The following is a 17094-nucleotide window of genomic DNA, read 5'->3' as shown; positions in this document are numbered from 1 at the left end:
CGCAGTGGTTAGCACTGCTGCCTCACAGCAGGGAGCCGGGTTAGATTATGGCCTCGGGTGACTGCCTGTGTGGAGTCTGCACATTCTCCCCTTGGCTGCGTGGGTTTCCTCCGAGTGCTCCAGTTTCCTCCCACAGTCCAAAGACATGCAGGTTAGGTAGATTGACTATGCTAAATTGCTCCCAGGTGAGGTTACGGGGATAGGGTTGGGGATTGGGCCTGGGTAGGATGCTTTTTCAGAGTGTCGGTGCAGACTCAAATGGCCAAATGGCCTCATTCTGCACTGGAGGGATTCTATTCTAGTCTAAAATAGATGGAATTTATAAAATAGACCCCAAATTTCTCTCAAAGATAATGTTAGAAGAAGTGAGAGGAATGGCTTCACACAGAGCAAATACTTAAATGAGTCACTGCTATGAGCAGGCCTCACAGAAATTAAGTGTGAGAAATTGGAATCATTTTCATTGATCTTGTTATGAAAGTCCTTAGGGCTCCAAAATGGCAACCGCAACATTCCAACACATGCAGGATCTAGCATGCCAGACACCATTATGGTGATTTATTATTAAGGGGCTGGTTTAGCACAGGGCTAAATCGCTGGCTTTGAAAGCAGACCAAGGCAGGCCAGCAGCACGGCTCAATTCCCGTACCAGCCTCCCCGAATAGGCGCTGGAATGTGGTGACTAGGGGCTTTACACAGTAACTTCATTTGAAGCCTACTTGTGACAATAAGCGATTTTCATTTTTTCATGAGGATGTTAGCACGAGCTTGCAGTGAATATGTGTTAGAACTATGCAGTGCAGGCAGATCATGACACACAGCAGGACAAGGGCATCATTGACAATGGCTGTGAATGCAAGTGGGGTAATGACCTGCTCTGTAACAGTGTACCAAGACTCCCTGCACATTTCATTTCCCATTCTGACTTGGAAATATATCGCCGTTCCTTCACTGTCGCTGGGGCAAATGTCTGGAACCCTTCCTAACAGCACACTGGGTGTACCTACACCTCAAGGACTGCAGCGGTTCAAAAAGACGGATGGACAATAAATGCTGGCCTAACCTGCGATGCCCACATCCCATAAAACTATGTCTTTTTAAATGATTCCGTGAGCATGACTAGATCAGGCTGTTGCTTGACTAGTCTGTGACATAGCTCTCACAATTTGGTATAAGCCCTCAAGTGCTCATAAGGAAGACTTCGCCGGGTCGACGGGGCTGGGTTTTCCGTTGTCATGTCCAGTGCCTAGGTCGATGGTAGACTGTGTAAGACTGACATGAGGAAACCTTTCACCCAAGAGCTTGGTGAACTTGTGGAATTCTCTACTGCAGAAGGCTGTGTAGACAAAGTCACTGAATATATTTAAGAAGAAATTGACAGATTTATAGATTTTAAAGGTATCAAGAGGTTTGGGGAGAGCACAGGAGTATGGTGCTGAGACTGAGAATCAGCAATCCACATATTGAATGGTGGAGCAAGCTTGAAAGGCCAAATGGCCCACTCCTGATCCTATTTTTTATTTGTTTCTACATCTGGGAGCCACTTAAGATACTGGTTCTGTGCTGATGTATTCAGTCAATAACAGCCTGGTTCGCGCTGATTAGATGGTTAAATTATTGAAATAAGCAGGAAACATAAAATTAGCATGCATTCTCATCAGAGTTAACCTGTACGCCATCCCATTAAGACCTTTGTGAATTCCCTGCAGCAGAACTCGGATATGACTTTGCCCCCCCCAGTGATCTGCTACATAGAGGCCCAGGTCTTCATTGTTCCAGATGGCCGTACCTCAGAGGTCCCCTGGAAGGTGTGTGTGTGTGTGTGTGGTGGGGGGAGCTCTCAGACTTACCCACGCAAGGGCTACATAGAAACTGTCCAGTAAGTTTCAACTTCCGTTGGACAATTAGCCTATATCTGGAGTTGTCCAAAAGCACAGTGGTTAGCACCGTTGCTTTACAGCACCAGGGTCCCAGGTTCAATTCCCGCTCGGGCCACTGCCCATGCAGAGTCTGCACGTTCTCCCTGTGTCTGTGTGGGTTTCCTCCGGGTGCTCCGGTTTCCTCCCACAAGTCCTGAAAACGTGCTTGTGAGGGGAATTGGGCATTCTGAATACTCTATCAGTGTATCCGAAGAGACGCCAGAGTGTGGGGATTTTCACAGTAACTTCATTGCAGTGTTAATGTAAGCCTACTTGTGACACTAATATTACTATTATAAACTCCAATTTAAGTTTGGAGACTTCAGATGGTTCCAACCCACTGGCAGAATAGTTACCCCAGAAAAGTTAGAAGGATTAAAACTAGCTCAAACACCAGAGTAGCTAAGATACTGACCCTCAACCACCCACCTTCCCCAGGCTCCCTGCTGGGCTCCAGACTGACCCAATTACCGTCACCATCTGATGACCATCCCAGTCCGACCTTGCTGACCACCTGATTATGCCCATCGCCCAACTAACTCCACATCCCCACCTGTCCAGCTGACAACCTCCACCTCTGACCCTCGCTCTGCCATTCCCTACCCCTCTAACTCCACCCCACCAACACTCAACAAAGCCCCCTTGGCACATCCACTCCTCACCTTGCACACCTACCTCCTTTCAATAGCTTGCCATAGTTGCTGGGATATTCAAACTTGCTGCAATGCAGCATTTAGTGCCTTAAATAGAGGACGGAGCTTGGCTTCTCCTTATGCTCCTCCAGTCCGAGAGAAGGATCCCAGAACCGGTACGCTCCACATTTTTCAGCAGGCCCGTGTCGGTGGTCCAGAGAGAAATGTGGAGCTCTAGATTAGGATAAGAAAATAAGAGAAGAGTGGCAATCTGACGACAAATGACACTCCATGGAAGATTTGGCCCAAGCTTTGCTTACTCCTGCTTGAGTGAGGTTTGGATGGGAGATTGGAAGTAGCTCCCCAAGTGGAAAATGAAAAGTATTTGGCATCCTTCAACCTGTGAAGGATGCTAATTTAAATAATATTTTCGCTGATTTAAGTACAAGTAAGGGTCCAGTCTATTCTGGCTAGAATCGCTGGCTGTCCAACGTTCAACTTCAATTAAAAAAGTAGAGTGCATCGGACCCCGTGTGGTAAATACATTTTCATCTATCTGCCATCCTGATTTTCAACGTGAAGGGGAGTAGATGGACAGAAATCAACACCATAATTTAAACTAGCAAGGGCAGCACTTTATTGAACATGGGCCCACACTTTTGGTGCAGCTCATATCAGCCAGCGGTACAATTTGACTTTCTACCCTGGAATCACCTGCAGGAAACATGCCATTCTTTTCCATGGATCACAGAGAACACCATATCACAATCATAAAGAAGGAATGCTATGCCAACTTTATGGGAATCTATTTAATCGAACCAGGGAAACGTCTCCTCAGTCCGATCAACGCCAGCATCTTGTTACACTACATAGATCTGAACATGATATCAGTTAAGAGCAGAATCATACACCGAGAAATATTTCACCTAGTGTCAGTGTCCATTGGCACATTTAGCAAGCAGCTTTGCGACACTTTAAACAGTCTGGAAAATGAGCTGACATTTTATTTAAACTTTTTGTATTGAGTGAATCAAAAGTAAGTTTTAATGTCTTAAAATGTCAATTCTGCAAGTGCAGGATGAAGAGAATTCAGAGAGGAGAATGAGGCTTCATTTTGAAAGCACAGAGCACACATTTGTATTTCACATTTCAGGCTGTTGTCAGACCACACAATCAGCTGCATCCTCCACGATGGGGAAGAGGTGAAAAATAAAATGACTGGTTCAAAATTCTTCACATTTCTGCATTGCAAAGATGTTGAAATATGCACACATTTAGAATAAACATCACCCTCGCATTAGACAAGAGCTGAAAAATTCCAGAAATACGTCAAGTGTGACAGACTCAAATCAATCTAGTCACTTCAAAGTGTAAAGTTCAATCCCAAAGAGTTAATGCTTTTTTTCAGTTTAAATTCAACATTTAGTGCTCCAACTTAAACTTCATCAAATTTATCTTTTTTACAACTAATATTCCCCAATTAGAATTAGGTTTTGGTTAATGAAAACAAAGCTAACATTCTGAATAGCTTGATTTATTACTCAATAGTCTTTCCATTCTTTTCTGTGGAAAAGCAGCAAATCTAGGTTTGCCTAAATTGTTCTTCCTCTGTTTGGCAATTAAGTTGGAGTTTAGGAACTGTCATATCTTTTAGTTTGCCATAAAGAAAATGGCACTGGAGGTGCCCATCCTCTGGATTCTTCCAGACACGGTGAGAGGTTTTGTTAGGGATGTTGCTCAGACAATCTAAGATGGAGAACTGAATGGCTTATAATCATTGAAAGTGGATTTCACATATTCATCAGATAACTTTCAACTCAATTAAAAATAATTAGCCTTAGCATTGTGGCATGAGGAAAAATTGTATCTTACCAACCAAGTTAGCCATTAGTTCAACGATGCATTCATCTGCCACAGCCCAAGGAAAGGCACCAACAAAATGCCCATGAAAGCCTCTGCAAGATAAAGAAAGTACAGCTAAAATGAGTAAACTCTTATGGCAGAGGCAGGCCGTAAAATGCAGAAAACCATTAAACTGTCCATTGACTTTGGCAACACCATAAAATCTAGCTGGCGCAAAATTCCACCCAGAGAATTAAATTGCCTTAACGTTGCACTTTTCGAAACCTCAAGGTGTCCTAATGCTCTTAATTGTTTCAGAACTGTCATCACAATTGTTTTGTATGCAAATGCAGCAGCTAATTTACATATGTCCAACAGTGATAAAATGAAAGTCTGCTGTGCTAGCATGTCCAAATTTGGGTTATCCAGGATTCAGCCCGCATCAGATCAATTAAACAGTGACCTTGATGAGGTTTCATTTTCTCTACAAGTGTTTTAGAGGGAGTCAGTTTTTATTTTTTGTTAGGGTGCTTCAGCACAACTTGTCCTTTTATTTTTTGTTGAAACTAGTCATTCACACTGTTTGCAAAGTCTCGGGCTCGATTCTCCGTTTCTGCCACTAAGTGTTGACGGCAACGGAGAATCCGTGGACTTCTATGACAGGAAAATCAGTGCTGTACCTGCAGCGATTCTGCTACCGGTGTGGGGCCAGCACCAGCGCCACGTGCAACACCAGTGAATCCCATGAAAAATGATGTAGGATTCAACAGGTCCATGATGGACACTCACAGACCTGACAAGCTGCAGCCGTGCATTAACAATACACTCCCCACACACACTTATCAAGACCACAAAGATAGGACAGGTTGTGCTGAAGCACCCATATAGCTGATGATTAGGGCGGGGTCAGGGGGCACCCAAGGAGGGGGGGGGGGGTGGGGGGAGAGAACAGGGGGGGCACCTAAACGATCCAGGGCACCATGTGTAAAGCGGGCTGTCAGTTGCATGCGTAGCTGCATGGCTGCCTTGCCGGCTGCGGTAATGGTGTTTCATAGCCATCTACTCAACCCCACAGCCCATCTCCTTATCAATTAGGGATGGGCAATAAATGCTGGCCTAACATCCCGTAAATGAATAAAAAAAATATCTAATTTCTGGGGGTGTCCATCTCTTCAGTCCAGTCATGGGATAACTGCAATGATCGCCTCATTGCAGCTTCAAAGGGTATCAGAGTCATTCCGTTCCCCCAGAGAACCTGAAGTGGTGCATTTATAAGGCATGATCGTAGATGCTGAGTTTGGTCTGTGACAGCATCTTCTGCCTAATGGTCTCTTATCTACAACTTTTGCACAGTGTTCTCACTCTATGCCAGTGATTATACTAGCTGGACTGTTCAACTTTTTATGCTTGCTCACGACACCATACCCGGTCATGACCTTGTATGATAATGTTGGATTTGAGTTTATGTTGCAATGAAGGCAATTGGGTCTTCAGACTTCGCCCGTCAGTTGGTCTGCTGGTGAAAAGCCATTTTCTAATGGTGTTGTCCTGTAATTAAGTATGGCTAACTCTTTGTCATTGTTCTTTTTTCCTCAACATTTTAATAGGTTTTATACCTCTCTTCACTTCTCTATTAGCCTGTGGATGGTGTGGTGAACTGATCAAACAGTGAAATCCATATTCCGCTGTGAGTTTTTGGAAATAGAACATAGAACATAGAACAGTACAGCACAGAACAGGCCCTTCGGCCCTCGATGTTGTGCCGAGCAATGATCACCCTACCCAAACCCACGTATCCACCCAATACCTGTAACCCAACAACCCCCCCTTAACCTTACCAAGGAAATGTTCCTTCAGAAACTGTGGATCATTGTCCGAGGCTACCTCATCCAGAATACCATTGGCAGAGTAATGTGTTTCAAAGCTTTTATCACAGCTCCTGCGTTTGTTGTTTGGAGTCTGCTGATTTCCATCCAACAAGAGTAATAGTGAATGATTATCGTATAGACTTCTCCTCTGAAGCCAAACAGATCTATATCTAGCCTTTGCCAAGGTCTGGACAGAAATGTTGATGGTAATAATGGTTTCATTGGTTCTTGGCTGTTGATGGCACAAGTATGGCACATTGAAATTAATTATTTGATGGATCTTGAAATTCCTGGCCACCACACTAATAGTTGTGCCCCTATTCTGCATTTGGCAATGCCAAATGACCTATGTTTTGGGGGGAAAATGCCTTATGGAACTACACGGCGGTTTTGCAAGGCTAGAAGGTAACCAGAAATCAGTAGATGCATTTGTTGTTCTATGGTATTGTCTTAATACTCGACTGCTGGAGATATATTAAGGTCAAGCACCTTGGCCGTATGTTCTGTCATGCCTGCATTCTACGTCCTTCAGCTGGGCTGGCTGAATCTCGCTTAATTTATTTGTACGGCTAGTAGAGTTCTTGCTATTGATGATTTAACTTTTCAATCATTTATTTACACACCCACCTCGAGGAAATAAACTGAGAGGTTTGGCATTTGGAAGGTGATACTCACTTTTGAGCTTTCCCAGTCCTCAGAACAACATAAGAAACGTATTGCTAACTTTGATTCTGTTACCTCACCAACCCTCACCTGCCCTTTGTAGAGGCCTAAGTCCTAAACATGCTGCCCTCATGAGCAGAGAAATTTGCTGATTCAGTTGGATACCGAGAGTTTCATTGATGTCTTTTTCTTTATGTCTAAATGTTATAGTGACTTGACCCTTCACTGAGGCCTGTGCCCAGCAACTTTATTTTTGATGGCTGAATCTCAACCATTAAGCCAGTCTAATTTGTCCGATAAGACTGTGTAATGGACAATTTTAATACTTAATATTGAATAACTGCTTAATAATGTGATTACCTAAAGCTGCAGGCGTTTGTGTGTGTGTGCAAGGTTAGAGCGAGAGAGAGAAAAACTGATATCCCAGCTGTCTGAAGGTCGAAAAAATAAAGTTAGGAGAAAAACAACTCCTTATATGGAATGGAGATTTACTTGTATCTTTTGAATGAATAAAGACTGTACCTTGCTGCGCTCGGCGCGCTTTCGTCTCTCTCTTGTAGAGAGAGGAGGGTGTCCACTGCAGAGCTAAAAAATAAACTAAACTTGCTCTTATTCATGACTGATTGTTTCTGAGTTTTCCTTTTCCCACCACAGTTCTTGGCGACGAAGGATGGGATCCCGTGCTTGAGATAGACACTGGGAGATTCCGGGGAGCCGTTAAATTACTGTGGAATTACTGTGTCACCTCAGCACCGGGATCCGGACTGAAATCTGTGGTAAGGAATTGCTCTATTATTAATTATAGACAGTGAACAGTCTCACAGTGACGGGTGGATTTAGACTTGGATCTATCAAACAGGTTGGACCTGTAAAAATACCTAAACGATAGGTATTTGTTTGCTGGTTTAGGAAAACCAAGCCACCTAAGCGGACGCGCTTACGTGCGGGAGCCTCCGGAGGAAAATCAAGTCACAAGGGATAAGGTCGCTGTGAGTCTGGGTCACAAGTAAGAGACCGGTCATGGGTAATAGCAATGGGAAAAAACAAACAAATGCTGCAAGTTTAAATAGCCCTAATATACGATACATGGTTACTAATTATGGACAAGACTCGGTGAGTCAAGTTAAAATGTGGGTGAAGGAGTGTGGTTTTCCTGAAGGAGGAAGTTTTAGTTTAAGACAATTGGAATTATTAAAAACTCAGTTAGAACAGAGGGCAAAAGAAAGTGGAAAGAAAAGCAAAAGGAAAAGAGAAACAATAAATTGGGCCACTTACGGTATGTGGAAAAAAGAGGCAGAAATAAGAAATAGACGATCACAGGCGAAACCGAAAGAAACTGCAAATAAAACCAACTCTCTTCAGTGTGTTAAGTCTATTTCAGGTCACCCCATTCAGGATGATCCTGACCTGGATGGCTGCCTCCCGCGCCAACGGCTCCTCCACAAGTGGCCCCCACGAACCCAGGCCAATAGTCGCGACCGAGCCCTCCACCATATAGTGAACTCCCTCGGGGAACGCCTGAGACGTCCATGGGAACTCTACCGTCAGGAGCTGACCATCACCCCCTTTACCCGGATATCAGTAGCATGACTACATCTGACTTCCCAGTAGCTCACCATACCCGGAGTAAGGCGTCGTGCAGACCTAAATCTGCCCTTCCAGATGCACCAGAACCGTTTAATTATCACAAAGGCGACGAAGAAAGGGTAGGAGACAGTAAATTTCTCGGCAGTGTCCTCAATGCTCCAATGAAAGAGGTGGTGGGCCCGGAAGGACAACCGATACTTGTCCACAGACCGTGGACAATGAAAGACATTGAATGTGCCTATGAACAACTCCCGGATCCCAGAGAAGTGGGAGGCCAGAAATTTGCAGGCGAGGTACGCAAGTTCTGCCTCGAGTTTCGCCCCACGTCTCATGAGATGTGGCGATTATTGGGGAGGAAATTGTGCACAGACATCTCCAAGATCCGAAACAATTGGCCAGATGATAATGTACGAGCTCGCCAAGTTCAACCAGACCATGCAGATAATGTGCCTTATAACACCTTTGTTACAGGTCTGGTGGACGCCTGTCAAACTGCCTTTCCGGTAAGAATGGACATGACGGGCAGCACGGTGGCCTAGTGGCTAATCTAAATTTATAAAAATAAAAAAAAATAAATAAAAAAAAAAAAATAATAAAAAAAAAAGAATGGACATGACAAAAATTGCCATGTGTAAGCAGCGTGACAGTGAAACTGTGTCCCAGTACCTGACCCGGCTCACAGAAGTCCATAACGCTCATAGTGGACTTACACCACCAGCTGACATGAATATAGCTGAAGTTACTCCATATGAGGCACATCTGCGGAACAGTTTTATGAATGGATTAAGTGAGGACATCGCTAAGAAAAATACATGTATTAAATGGGACACAGGGAAACTCAACTTAATCGAACAACACGCCATGCACGCTGAAAAGCTACTGACACAAAAAAAGGCGAAGCGGAACAAAAGGAGGGAGGATCAGAGCTACCAATCACAGCTAACTATGATGCGGATGGTGACACAGGTTGCAGAAGGTCAGCAACGAGGAAGAGGTAGAGGACGGACAAGAGGAAGAGGCAGGGGAGGTCGAGGGCGAGGACGCGGTAAGACGGATGGGTGTTTCACGTGCGGAAGCAAGGACCACTGGGCAAGAGACTGACCAACAAAGAGACAAGAAGGGCCAAGAGACGATGATGACAATGGTAATTGGCAAAGGGGAGGAGAGGACGATGGAGGTATGCCTGAAGGAGAGGGTGAGTCCAAAACCTTGATGCTTTGCAATGAAGAACCGCTTAAGCTAACCTCTTGTACTAACGTTCTTGAAAACTTTACACAGACTATAGAGAGTGTGATGCACAAATCTAAACCGCGAGGCACTTATGTTATGTATAGTGAAGAATTCTATCGACGAATGCCAGTGTAAGTATTAACTGTGGAAGGGGAAAGGCTTACGCTTTTAGTTGACTCTGGTGCGGGAAACTCTGTGATACAGATTAGTCAATTAAAGGCACCGATTAAGATGAGTGGGAGGTACCTGAACTCCATCGGGGCATCTGGCGTCATAGTACAAGAACCATTTACTACACCCTTAAGGTGTGAGACTAATTATGGAGAAAGGTTTAAATTTGCATTTTTACTCTCTAGGTGTTGCCCGATTCATCTCATGGGACGGGATTTGATAGGAAAATATGGACTTAGCCTCATCAGCACCCCAGAGGGACTAAGGGTTACGGAAGGAGAGGAAATAGCATTCCAAGGAGTTAAATTTGACGCCAGACCTCTGATGTATATTTATGAATGGAGATTGACTCCAGCGGCAGTGAGTTCAGTAAACCGAGCACTCATGGGAGAAGCACGCGAACGCGTTAACCCTATTAACACTGACTTTATGTCCAAGGAGAATCTGCACTGCACCGCACACATTCACTCGGGCGGACCAGATAATCGATATGAGAATGAATGCATCGGGAAGTTGCAAAGGTTTGAGGTATATATAACGGGAGTTATATTGGGATGAGCATAGGTGCGCTGCATGTATAGACCTGTCTAGAATACATCTGAGATCGGGAGTACCACACCCCTTTAGAGTAGAAGGGTCACACCCCCATGTATCGTTAGCGAAAGGGCGCAATAGACAATGGAAAGATTTGGGACCTTGTGTCCTTAAAAATCTCAAAGTCAATGATTGGACACTGCTTTCAGACACAACTGTGTGGTTCAGTACGAGTATGCAAGCTTATAAAAAGAATCTTAACTGGCTATCTCAGGCAGAGAGAGTGGTGGAAATAGTCCCCGCCTCGGACCAGAGTCATGGGGGAACAACCTGGAGTTTTGTACAAATTACTGCCGATGACCCGCGACTGCAGACAGTTCCAGGGAAACTTTGGGCAAAGGGAAAACATGATGTGGGTCTAATACGCGATTGTGAGCCCGTAAAGATTACACCAAAGTCTGATTATAGACCATGCAGAACACAGTATCCGCTAAAACCCGAAGCGGTAGAAGGGATCACCCCCGTATTCAATTCACTATTGAAAGCGGGAGTCATAGTACCCTGCGAAAACTCACCAGTGCGTACACCGATTTTCCCTGTCAAAAAGGTGACTCTCCCGGGAGAACCCGAGGGATGGAGGTTTGTACAGGACTTGCAGGCAGTCAATGATGCTGTTATGGCCAGAGCCCCTAATGTTCCGAATCCATATACCATTTTGGCACAGATCCCACCCAGGAGCAGGTGGTTCTCCGTAGTAGACCTCGCTAATGCATTCTTTAGCATTCCTGTTCACCCAGACAGTCAGTACTGGTTTGCTTTTTCATTTAAGGGAAGTTCTTATACATTTACAAGGTTATGTCAGGGATATTGTGAATCGCCCACCATCTACAACGAAACGTTAAAAAAGAGTTTGGAGCCACTAATCCTGTCCCCAGGATCAGCCCTCCTACAGTATGTAGACGATTGTCTAATCGCAGCTCCAACCAAGGAGCAGTGTGAGCAAGACACATTGGCACTATTATGCCACCTAGCTGAGGAAGGACACAAGGCAAGCCTTTCAAAATTGCAGTTCGTGCAAGAACAAGTAAAGTTTCTGGGACATTTAATATCGGCCCAGGGTAAGACCTTAGGACAAAGCAGAGTGAAAGCAATCCAAGAAATCCCTAAACCCAGGACTAAAAAACAGTTGATGTCCTTCTTGGGGTGTGCTCATGCTGTAGGATGTTTATTCCCAACTATGCCATCCTCGAAGCCCCTCTGAGTGACATAGCCCACGGGAAGGGCTTGCAAGCCCACAGTACACTCAGCTGGACCCCAGAAGCAGAAAAGGCATTTAGCGACTTGAAATTGGCTTTACAGTCTACACCGACCCTAGGAATTCCCAACCCAGATAAACCTTTTACCCAAACGGTAGATGGAAAATGAGGCTGCATGACGTCCGTGCTGTTACAAGAGCACGGAGGGAAACTTCGGCCAGTGGCATATTTCTCTGCTAAATTGGACCCAGTAGCAGCGGGGCTGCCTACTTGCCAAGAGCAGTCGCAGCTGCCGAAAAAGCAATAGCAGTCTCTAGAGATATCGTGGGATACAGTGAATTAACTTTGTTGGTACCACATGCAGTCTCACTACTTTTCCTAGAGCAAAAAACAGCTCATATGTCTGCAGCAAGGTGGTTAAGATATAACACGGTCCTGCTGGAAATGCCAAACATTACAGTGAAAACCCCGCCACTCTTCTTCCCACCGCAGGTGATGGGGAACCACATGATTGTGTTGCTCTAACTAATGAAGTTTGTAGTCTGCGACCTGACTTGCAGGATACCCCCCTACAAAATTCCAACATGGAACTGTTTGTGGATAGGTCTGCGTTCAGAGATCAAGAAGCGGGCCAGAACTGTGTGGGGTATGCCATAGTTACATCACACAACATACTAAAAGCAGAGCCAATTCCTAGACACCTCTCCACACAAGCTGCGGAACTGATAGCCCTTACAGAAGTATGTAAACTTGCAGAAGGCAAGTCCGTTACTATCTACACAGACAGTAGATATGCCTTTGGGGTGACTCATGATTTCGGAACCTTGTGGAAACATAGGGGATTCTTAACATCAACAGGCAAACCAATCACGCACCATGGGCTGATTTCTGATCTCTTGGACGCAGTCCTCTTACCTGAGTGTATTGCAGTCTGTAAGTGTGACACACATACAGGGAAAACCGATCCAGTCTCACAGGGAAATGCAAGGGCGGATGCGGCAGCGAAAGCAGCAGCACGAAAACCTATCAGTGATAATGTAAACATGCCAATGGTAACAGTTCCTGTCCCAACAGCGGACATACAAGACCTGCAAACACAAGCCTCACAGGAAGAAAAGAAAGAAGGTCAAAGGCAGGGGGTAAGGTAAAAGAAGGGGTATGGTATGGCCCCAATGATAAGCCATGTCTACCGAGAGCGCTATTTCCTCATTATGCTAAATTGACACACGGCAAGGGCCATGTGTCAAAAGGAGGGATGTTCAAGAGTATCGCTGCACATTGGTACACCAGAGGCTTTACTAGTTACTCCCAGAAATTTTGTGAGCGATGTGTTATTTGTGCTACCAATAATGTGGGGAGAGGAATTAAGATAAGCCCAGGAGTGCACCCAGAAGCACTGAGACCCTTCGAGCATATTCAAATGGACTTTATTGAGCTAACCCCAAGTGAAGGGAAGAAATACTGCCTAGTAATGGTTGACATGTTCTCTAAGTGGGTAGAGATGTTCCCTACAGCCAAATAAGATGCTAGTGCAGTACCAAGGCCCTGTTAACTGAAATTATTCCACGATGGGGCATCCCAGAGAAAGTCAGCACTGATAATGGCACGCCATTTGTAAACCAGGCTCTTAAGCAGGTAGGAGAATACCTAGGCATTGATCTAAGGCAACACTGTGCATACCATCCAGCGAGTGGAGGAGCGGTAGAAAGGGAAAATGCCACTCTGAAAAATAAGCCAGCAAAGTGTTGCGATGAAATGGGAATACCGTGGACGAAAGCCCTGCCCGTAGTACTAATGTACATGAGGACTAGGGTCAGAGGTAGAGCCAATTTAAGTCCATTTGAAATATTATTCGGCAGACCACCCAACACTGGAATTGGGCCAAAACCCGTCGCGAGGACCCTGACTAGCCATTGTGAGGATGAAATGTTACGTTACTGTACAAAACTCTCTGCGATTTTATCTCAGGTGCAAGCTCAAGTGAAGGAAGCCCTGCCACGACTGGCTGAGGGGAAGTTGCACGACCTGCAGCCAGGTGACTGGGTAGTGGTGAAAGACTTCAGGAGGAAGACTTCAGGTGGATTCACGCTAGTCATTGTAAGCGGGTGCCGGAGCCCCAGCTCACACCGGACAAGTCAACATGAAAGGGGTAATGTCGCTTATCATGATGCTTATGCTGGAACTGGTAATGGGAAAAGCATATTGGGCTGGAGAGGTTACAGTGACATTAACTAGAGGAGAGACAGGCACATTTATGTGTGACCCGTGGCCCTATGACTCTAAATACTTGCGAGATGATAAGTACTTATGCCGAGACCCCTGTGGCCCACACAACTGGAAACTGGTGGTGGTGACCACGGCGAAAGGACTCCCCAAAACTGGACCATGCATCTGCCAATGCCTAGAGAAAGCAGCTATAGCAAACCTGTCCCGCAGTTACCGGATGTTGAAACTATCTGACCCAACAGCAGCAAGGGAACAAGTTGACTTAGAGGAGGCAAACCAGTGGATACCTCCATTCGAGAATGAACTGTCAATAGACTAATCTTCTGTATCATATAGCTATAATGACAACCTGTTTCCCATTTTATGTACCAAAGATTAATGATGGTATTATTGAAAAATCTACAGGAGTACGATGATACCTGATATATGTTCTTTGAGCAAACATTTGTTTAACAATAAGGGAATGTAGATACTGCTTAGGTGACTGGCTGCGATTAAAATTTTGATAGATGTTGTCATTAGGATGAGAAAAAGGAGGGAATTGTAATAGACAATTTTAATACTTAATATTGAATAACTGCTTAATAGTGTGATTACCTAAAGCTGCAGGCGTTTGTGTGTGTGTGCAATGTTAGAGAGAGAGAGAGAGAAAAACTAATATCCCAGCTGTCTGAAGGTTGAGACAGTAAAGTTAGGAGAAAAACAACTCCTTATATGGAATGGAGATTTACTTGTATCTTTTGAATGAATAAAGACTGTAGCTTGCTGCGCTCGGCGCGCTTTCCTCTCTCTCCTGTAGAGAGAGGAGGGTGTCCACTGCAGAGCTAAGAAATAAACTAAACTTGCTCTTATTCATGTCTGATTGTTTCTGAGTTTTCCTTTTCCCACCACAACTGTGACCTCCAACCACTCAACCCCGGTATCCAGTTTGCATTCTGTTGACGTTCAGCTCTACAGACCAGAACTACATATTGGCATCTTTTATTTCTCCCTGGAAATAGTCACCCTGATAATCACTATTTCCAATTTGCTGCACTTCCAGAATGTTTGGAAGTTTGTTCTCACTCTCTTCCCTTAAATTGTGCTTTATATGTGCAGGATTGTTTACAATGTCCAGTCTTATCACAGAGAAAGCTTTCAGTTTCCCCTGCTGGGCATCCTCTGCTACCTTTTGGCGCCATGCCTGCAACATTGTGAAATTGATAGAATAGTTTTTCCCATTATTTTCAGGATTTTTCATGGCATTTTTGTTATACAAGGCTCCTGACCTTGTGCCTACATGCTGGATCTGCCCCTTCCGAGTCATGATGTCTCTAAAGTACAACCTGATTTTGTTTTTTCAGCTCCACCTGCCTTGCAAACTGTTCGGCCTTCTCTAACATTAAATCCGCCTCAATTTATAAAATGTCCGACAGTGCGTCATCAAGCATGCCAACTCCAGTGCGGTCAGAAATTAACTCATGCTTTAAAGTTTCATAGCTGTACCTGCTGGCCAATCGATGCACATCATTAATGAATGGATCAATGGCTTCTCCCAGTCTTTGCTTCTTTTGGTTCGGTCCCACCTGTTCAATAATCAAATTCTTCTTCAGGATCAAATAATTATTAAAGGTCCTCAAAAATTCCTCGTGGGGCATCAAAGGTCACCACGTCCCCTTGCCTTGCCAGGACATCATCAGCTATAGCCCCAAACATGTACAGATGGGTACTGGCCTTGTGTTGTCTGCTTTTTTGGTAAACTGGAAGCTGTTCAGTACCTTTCAAACTGTCCCTTCCAGAGTTCCCATCGATGGCCTTACTGCAAGTCTTCGATGTGTTGGAAGGGTTCTGGAAGAAGAATGGCTATTCAATGGCTGTTGACATCATGTGTAGTTCACTGTTCCAAGGTATGATTTAGTTTTGTTATGCTTCTTCTCAGGAAGCACTTCTGCACACAAAGGGTGGTAGATGTTTGGAACTCTGCACAAACGGCAACTGATGCTAGATCATTTGCGAATTTTCAATCTGAGATAGATAAATCTTTGTTGAGCAAATGTATTAAGGGAAATGGGCCAATGTCAGGTATATGGAGTTAGGTCACAGATCAGCCATGATTTCATTGAATGGCGGAGCAGCTTGAGAGGTTGAATGGTCGACTCCAGGTCTTATTTTTAAATCCTCTTCCTTCTTTGCCAAGAATACGATGTAAGGGCCTCTCCACTCCTTGGGCGCAATTCTCCCAAAGGGAGACAAAGTGCCGACATCGGAGTGAAAACCGGAGCGTTTCACTCAGGCGTCGGAGGCCGCTCCTCGCCCCCTATTCTCCCACCCCCATGGGGCTAGGAGCGGCGGCGCGTCAATTACGCGCTCCGGACCTTGGCACCCGTGTCAAAGCGGCGCTGTGTAAATGACGCAGCCGGTGGCGCTTAAATGACGTCACCCGTGCATGCGCAGGTTGGCCGGCGCCAACCTGCGCATGCGCGGTTGCCATCCTCCCCGCGGGCGCCCCGCAGGACATGGAGGATTGATTGTGCGGAGGGAAAAGAGTGCGTCTTTTAGAGATGCCGGTCCGCCGATCGATGGGTACCGATCGCGGGCCAGATCCCTCCTGAGCACCCCCCTGGTGGTCGATCCTCTCCCCCCCCCCCCCCCCCCCCCCCCCCCCCCCCCCACCCGGCGTGGGGGGCGGAGAATCGCGCTCCATATCTTTGTAACCTCATCCAGCTTTATAGCCCTCCGTGTTATCTGCACTTCTCTAATGCTTGCCTCGTGAGCATCCCCCGCTTTTAATTTCCTCACCTTCAGCTGCTACGGCCTTAAGTTCTGGAATTCCCTTCCTAAACCTCTCTGCCTTTAAGGTACACTTTTGCTTTAACAAAGCTGTTGATCATCTGTGGCTGGGTGCCAAATGATCTTTGATAATAATACTGTGAAGTGCCTATGTTAAAGGCGCTATGAAAATGCTATTGAAGGCACCAGATAGAAGATCTCGAACAAACAATGTAAATAAAGTACTTGCAAAAAATGTAATGTTACTTACATTTTGGCCCATTTATCCAGTTCTTCTTCTATATAAGCCTTGGTTTTCTTTGGTTGCAAACCAAGGGAGTTTCCATTTAAGTAAACACAGTCATCTTCTGCCTCGACCAAAGTTGGGTCAACTTTGAAATATGAAACAAAAATGTTA

General features: G+C 45.1%; 1 protein-coding gene across 1 annotated transcript in view; it reads right to left on the bottom strand.

Annotated features, from left to right (window-relative positions):
* kynu (kynureninase) overlaps nt 1-17094 on the bottom strand; it is a 207809-nt gene that overhangs the window by 154818 nt on the left and 35897 nt on the right. The window contains exons 3-4 of the mRNA XM_038789947.1: nt 16948-17068; nt 4424-4506 (exon numbers count right to left, since the gene is read on the bottom strand). Of these exons, the coding sequence (XP_038645875.1) occupies nt 4424-4506; nt 16948-17068 (204 nt within the window). The remainder of the gene's footprint in view (nt 1-4423; nt 4507-16947; nt 17069-17094) is intronic.

This window comes from Scyliorhinus canicula, chromosome 2 (assembly GCF_902713615.1).
Source record: "Scyliorhinus canicula chromosome 2, sScyCan1.1, whole genome shotgun sequence".
NCBI classification, from domain to species: Eukaryota; Metazoa; Chordata; class Chondrichthyes; order Carcharhiniformes; family Scyliorhinidae; genus Scyliorhinus; species Scyliorhinus canicula.
Note: the sequence above shows the minus strand (reverse complement) of the source record. Positions and strands in the feature narration are given on the sequence as shown.